This window comes from Condylura cristata, unplaced genomic scaffold (genome assembly GCF_000260355.1).
Source record: "Condylura cristata isolate star-nosed mole 26May11 unplaced genomic scaffold, ConCri1.0 scaffold00007, whole genome shotgun sequence".
In the NCBI taxonomy this organism is placed as follows: Eukaryota; Metazoa; Chordata; class Mammalia; order Eulipotyphla; family Talpidae; genus Condylura; species Condylura cristata.
The window spans coordinates 43,212,907-43,219,841 of record NW_004567108.1 but is presented as its reverse complement, the minus strand read 5'-3'; the positions used below and the strand labels follow the sequence as shown (position 1 = coordinate 43,219,841).

The following is a 6,935-nucleotide window of genomic DNA, read 5'->3' as shown; positions in this document are numbered from 1 at the left end:
AGTCAAAATTCTGGGAATGGGACTTAGGCATCCCTATTTCTTAAAGCTTGCCAAACAATTGTAATTAGCTAAAGTGGAAAAGTATTGCTCTATAACAGAGTACCTCTATATACTCATATATACTGATCTTTGTAACTCTAGAATTTGACTAACTGTGAGGTTTATGGTTGTTTACCTCTCAGAAAATGTTTGTTAAATATATGAAAATGGAATGAAAAATGAGGAAATATGGCCAACGAAATAGACAGGTCCTTTTGAATGACCAAATATATTAACATACTTTCTTATAATGAACAGTCATCAAGCAAATTAACTGTACCTATTTTGGAATCTTTATTCATGTTAAACTATTATTCCAAATAGATCCAATTCAAAGTATTAACATAAAATTTGAGGTATAAAAACAGACTGAAATTGGTAGGACTATTCTCAGTCTTAATGTTTACTACACAGACCATGAGATGTAGTGTAGATAATTGTTCCACTGCACAATATACAAAAGGAATTTTACTTAAAATAAAGGATTTCTCCTATCAGTTTAAAGTGTGTCCAGTTTTCACAGAATTAACTAAACCTCAGTAATTCCTGCTATATATAAAAAATGTCATGACTATTTAGAATATCTGTTTGCAAGAACATTTATAGCTCTTATTGTCACTCTTTTAAAGCCACTGCAGTAGCTTATTTGACTCCTGAATAGTTGTCTCTTGATACTTTTTAATGAAAGATAGATGGAAATAAACATAAAATGGTTTGCAAAATTAAAGCAGGTTGATAGTTACTAACGTAATGTCACTATCCTAGTCAAGTGACATTTTCAATACAAGTGATAGTTTACAGAGTGCCCCTAACCTAAGATCTGGTTACTAATGATTACCTCAATAAGTAATAATTCTATTTCTTCTGCTTCCAAGATAGTTAATATGGTGCTAAGGGCTTACTTTAATATTCTAAAAATGCATTAATTTTCCCACAGATGAAAAGAAGTGAAGAATTAATAAATATAAATGATAATCAAGAAGAAACAAGTATTCTTCGTTGTTGGAAATGTAGAAAATGTATAGCAAGTTCTGGTTGTTTCATGAATTATCTCGGGAATGAAGTGCTCACAGTGAGTATTGCCAACTACAATCATCATTTTTCTAGCAAAGAATGCTATTGGCACACCCACACTTGTGCACATATATCCTTCCACATCTGGTCTACTTTTACCTTATTTTACTAGACTATTGAAAACATTTAAAAGTGGTTTTCACTTTGAAATGAAAACATTTCAAAAGGCATTCCCACCATCCATAGTTAGTTAATTTTACTGTTAGCTGGTAATGTTAACATGACCTTAAAACTTTGAAGTTCATCATCATAGACCTAAGCTGTAGATGATAGTCATGTTTTTTTTTAGCTCTGCCATAATGGACATTAATCATCCCTGGTTAGATCAAGATCCTATTAAGAAATGAAAAACCTGTAATAGTTATTTTAAAGTATTCATTATAGGCCTAACAAGAGAAAGTTCATGTATAATTTAGAAGTCAGTAATAGAAAAACCTGAAAAGTATTTTCAAATATTTAATTGTTCATCCCATTATTTTAAATGTTCTTTTAAAATAAAACCAAAATCCCTCACATCTCTAAGAGCAGCATGAAAGAGGCAGTTACATATAGTTGCGAACTAGATAGTAACTTTACAGGGAATTCTCAATACAACAGAGAATAACGGTAATCAACTGTCAGTGTGTTCTTCCCCTACTTTCAGAGATATTGTTTTCGTTGTTGTTTGCTGATTTTGCTTTGTGCATCATCTACCTTCAATCCTGATTGTTTGCTCTCTACTATAAGAAAGTGGCCAACTTAAACCAATAATAGTGGATAACTTTGATTGCATACTTATCACTACATTCCAATTACTTTTTAAAAAGTGACAGAATATTTTAATTGAAAAAATCTTTTAATGCTATGAATACTTTATTGGGCATAATTTATACAGAATAAAAATATTGTGTATACTGTTGATAAACTTTTTCAGATCTTCTATAATCAGATCTGCTATTTCAGCTTCTGAAAGTCACCTTGCCCTTTCTGGGCAGTTCTCTGTCTCAGAGAACTATACTGCTATACTGAGGACATCTCTTACCATAGAGTAGTTTCTCTGATTCTTGGCTTTCATTCAAATGGCATCAAATAACATGCTTTTTTTTTTTTTTCCAAGTGGTATCATATAACATGTGGTCTTTTGTGCCTGACTTATTTTGCTTAGTGTAAAATTACTATAGATGGTAACCCTACACTAAGCAAAATAAGTCAGGCACAAAAGAGCACACTATATGATATCATCTGAATGAAGGCCAAGCATCTGAAAAACTACGCTATGGTGATACGCGTCATCAGTCTCCCACCATAGAGTAGTTTTTCTGATGGTGATGGCACCCAGGTGAAGTGTGATGGTGGGAAGTCCATCGGGATTACAACTGAGATTAAAAAAAAATGTACAAAATGAAGAATGTAAAACATATATATATAACTAAAAAAAATAAGGATTAATTTATACTTTGTATGTATTAGTGGTTTGTTCCCTTTTTTATTGGGTAGTATGCCATTTTTGAATATACCACTATTTATTTTTTTCTGCTGATGGACATTTAGGGCTCCAGTTTGGGATTATGAATAAAACTGCTACTGATAATCTTGTAAAGGGCTTTCTGTGTGTTTTCTTGTTATTGTTGTTTTTGATATATACATAGGAATGAATTTTGAGGGTCACAATATTCAAATGAATGTTTACATCCACCAACAATGATGAGAAGTCATTTGCCAACACATGATATTTTCAGACTTGGTAATTCAGGTTTATATACATATATGTGTGTGTATACCACTATAGATACATATATGTGTATGTGTGTATCTATAGTGGTATACACGCATATATATGTGTATGTATGTGTCTATAGTGGTATATCACTATAATTTTAATTTGCATTTCCTTAGTGACTACTGGTATCAAGTACCTTTTTATGTGCCTATTAATTAAGCATTGTTGTAAATTATCCCTTATAGTAACCCTTTGAGTAAGATAATGTATCATCTCCATTTCACAGGTAAGAGGATTAAGTCACAGAAGATTAAATAATTCGGCTCAGTGAATACTTCAATATCCTATAGCCTATAAGCAGTGAGGGTTGTGAGTCAGGTTCTTAACTGCCATGCTCTGTGCCTTTACTTCTCCCTTAGAATATAATGCAATGTTATACCATTCCAGTAGAGTGACTTATCCTTTTATTTACTGGGAGAGGTCCCAGTTATTAATTCATTAAACAAATTATTACTGAGCAAGAACATTTAAGCATCAGTATAGAGTATACATTAAGATGGTTTGTACAGGAGAATGATACATAATCAAAAAAGCATTCTGATCCTCTAGGCACTTTAAACTCTACTTGAAAATAGATCAATGTAGCCTGATTGAATGAATACTTTAACAGAGGAAAGCAAACAAACTACTGATTGGACTTGTCACAGAAGACCTCCCAGAAGAGCTAATAGTTTATAGTTATGTATTTTGTGTGTATATGTGTATATCTCTTTACAGCTTTTGAAGTATAGTATGTAGACCATGAAGTTCACCCGTTAGTAAAACAATAGTTCAAGGAATTTTAGTAAATTTTTGAATTGTGCAACTACCACTACACAACATAGTTTTAAAAACTTTCCATGACCCCCAAAATTTCCTCATGCCCATTTACCCTGCTCCCCTATGTAGCCCCAGAAACCCACTTATCTATTTTCTGTCTCTATAACTTTATATTTCTAATGAAATATATGTATATGCATAATAAAAATACTGAATTATCCCATAAAATAAAAATATATTTACCTGACTATATGTATGAAGTACATATACACTGCACATACCCAATATTTTACCTATATAATAATTATATATTAACATGTATTTGTAAGACATACCTATCTAAACCTACTAAGTATCATGCTAAGGAATAATTCAATATCATTGTTAAATCCAGAGGGAAATATGAATATATAATCAGAGAGGGGTATTGAGAAAATTTTAGGTATTGGTAAAGTATTTATAAAGCTGAGTAGTGAATATATTGGTGTTGGCTTCTATTTAAGTCATTCTTGAAATTATATGCACGTTTTACATTTTACAAATGTATACATTTCAAAATATAGTAAACATAAAAGGATATGTTTTAGTAAAAGCAACCTGCAAAATACTTAGTTTAAAAGTAATTTTATCAAATACTATGCTAATACTAAAATTATCACCTATTAGGTTACCTAGCTTTATTATATATTTAAAATGAACATTCATAAAATGGATGTTTTGTTATTGAAAATGTTTACTTTCTTCAAATGAAACCACGCTGAAGGTAGGTATTTTTCTGGAAATTCGTATCACCATGTTTAGTATAGCTCCAGTTAATTTTCAGTTTTGTATAGTGTTCCACTTTATTCATATAGCACCATTTATATTTGTTCTACCACTGATAGACATTTAAGTTATATAGAGTTGTGCTGCTATGAGCTTTCTTGTACCTATTTTGGCAATTGTGGGCAGGTCTCTGCTATTACAAGTGGGTATCTGCATGTTCACTTTACTAGGCACTACTATGCTGCTTCCCAGTGACAGTCCCAAGAGCAGTGGCTGGGCAATGCTCTGATGCTACATCTTCACCAACACATTTAATGTCTTCTCATTCCAATTCCATTTGTGCTTTCTACAAAATTTTGTTTATCACCTATTTTTCTATAAAGTAGTTTTGTTTGAATTTTGAAAGTTCTTTGTATATTCTAAATGCTAGTCTTTATTGGTTATTGTATTGTTTATATCTTTGCCAGTTTATATATTCTCAGTGGTAACTTTTTGGGAGCAAAAGTTGGTAATACACAGATGAATTCATTAACCACTTCTTTTATATTTTATACATTTTGTGTAAGGACTCTAATGGGAAGATCTTTTTCTTTCCTTCTTCTAAAAACCAAAGTTCACATAGTAACTTATTGTGGGTCCTTCTGAGCAACAGGCTTATTTTTCATTCACTGTTAACACTGAGATTATAACTCATTTATATAGTGGGTTCTTCCTCAAGTACTCTCCCTGTGAGCAAATTCTGGATTTTGTCTTCTGTTCTCCATACCCCATGCAGACATGAAATAGCCCTAAAAACAATGTAGAGGATCAGGAAATGGGGAAACAGCATGCATAGCTGTTGGCTCCAGTTCCACACTTCTGTAGCCCTAATTGATGCCAGGAAATAGAATTCTCACTCTGCCTTCCAGCCTCTATAAAACTAGGAACTAAACTCTGAAATTAGTGTAAATCTACTGCAGAATATAAAAGTATCTCCCAAGCAGGTTTACTAGGAGAAACTACAGATATAATCATCATTTCTGTTTTCATAATACTGTTGAGATAAATCAACTTGGTGGATATTAGGTCATGTATAAAACTTAAGCTGTAAGAGAAATTGGGGCACCCAGTCCCTAGTTTTCTAGCTACTGGAATGCAGTAAGGCCTGTGACAGGGAATTTAGAATGGAGTTTTGAAATAATCTAAAATGTCTGCAGGAACAAAAGTGAACTTCTACCCCCAACTCAGGCCTGAGAAACATGAAATGTTAGAAAGAACCAAAACTGAAAGCAAAGCAACAAGAAAGACCCTAGAATAAAAAAAAAAAATAGAAATGTCTTACATATATGAAATCTGACAGTGAGGATGATTGGTTTCCAGCTTTACTTTCATAATTAGCTTTTATGCCGTTTTAGACATGTCAAGTTTATGTGACAATTATAGGACATTTAAATAGAGATTTATAGGAGATGACTGGTTCTGTTAATAAGGGTCTCTGAACAGAAGTGCAAACTAAAAACGGATTTGGGCTCACCAGTAAGTGAAGATATGAGAGTAAATGAGATTAGCTATGTAGAGTATGAATGGAGTGAGAAAGAAGATGATCTGGGAGCATTTAAAGAGAGGACAGGAAAGAAGAATTCACAAACTAGAAAAAAAAAGACTAGTGAGAAAAACACAACGGAAAATCAGGATACAGTGTTATAGAAATCAAGAGATGGACATCTTCCAGGAGTCTTCAGTGTGTACATTGGACACCGAGAGAAAACAGTTATAAGGGATACTAGTCAGTGAAAGGTGCCAGATTGGTACAAAGTTGGCATTCAAACTACCTGTCCATATTAAGAAGCCTTGAAAGTTAAAAGTACCTTTTGTTTTAGTGAAGAGGAGATCATTGGTAACTTTCACTATATTTATGAGAGTTGTAGCTGCAGGTACTAGATTCCAGGGAGTTAAGAAAAATGGGGAGGACTGAGGAATAATCTAACACAAGTATTATAATTAGTTGATAGGGCTTTTCTATCTTTATAGTACTTCACCCACACAATGGTGGCCATGAGTGTTATATGCCACCTTTTTTGTTCAGAAATCTTGCTCATTTTCTCTCAGGCTTTATTATCCCGGTGTAGTGTCTTTCCTTCAGTGACTAAAATAATGAAATTAATCTTTTTTTGCCCTTTTTACACTTAATATTTTTAACTTTTGGCATATATTTCTTCCATACTCTTACCACATATTATGAACTGAATTCTGTGCCACCACAAATTCATGTGTGAAGTTCTATCCCTCAATGTGACTATACTAAAGATATGTTTTTAAGGAGATAATTACCATTAGTTGAGATTATGGGACAAAATATTAATGTAATGCGTAACAACTGGAAGGGCTACATGGACTCCTCTGTTCATTTCAGTGCTATTTACTATAGCCACGTTATGGAAACAACCTGAGTGGATAAAGAAAATGTATATAAACAAAATGGAATGCCACTCAGCTATTAAAAAAATAGATGAAATATTGCTGCTTTTGCTACCTGGGACTGCAAATGATTATGCTAAGT

General features: G+C 32.7%; 1 protein-coding gene across 1 annotated transcript in view; it reads left to right on the top strand.

Moving 5' to 3' along the window:
• The first annotated feature begins 976 nt into the window (after positions 1-976).
• RNF180 (ring finger protein 180) overlaps positions 977-6,935 on the top strand; it is a 75,143-nt gene continuing 69,184 nt past the window's right edge. Inside the window, exon 1 of the mRNA XM_012721725.1 lies at positions 977-1,111. Coding sequence (XP_012577179.1) covers positions 977-1,111 — 135 coding nt within the window. The remainder of the gene's footprint in view (positions 1,112-6,935) is intronic.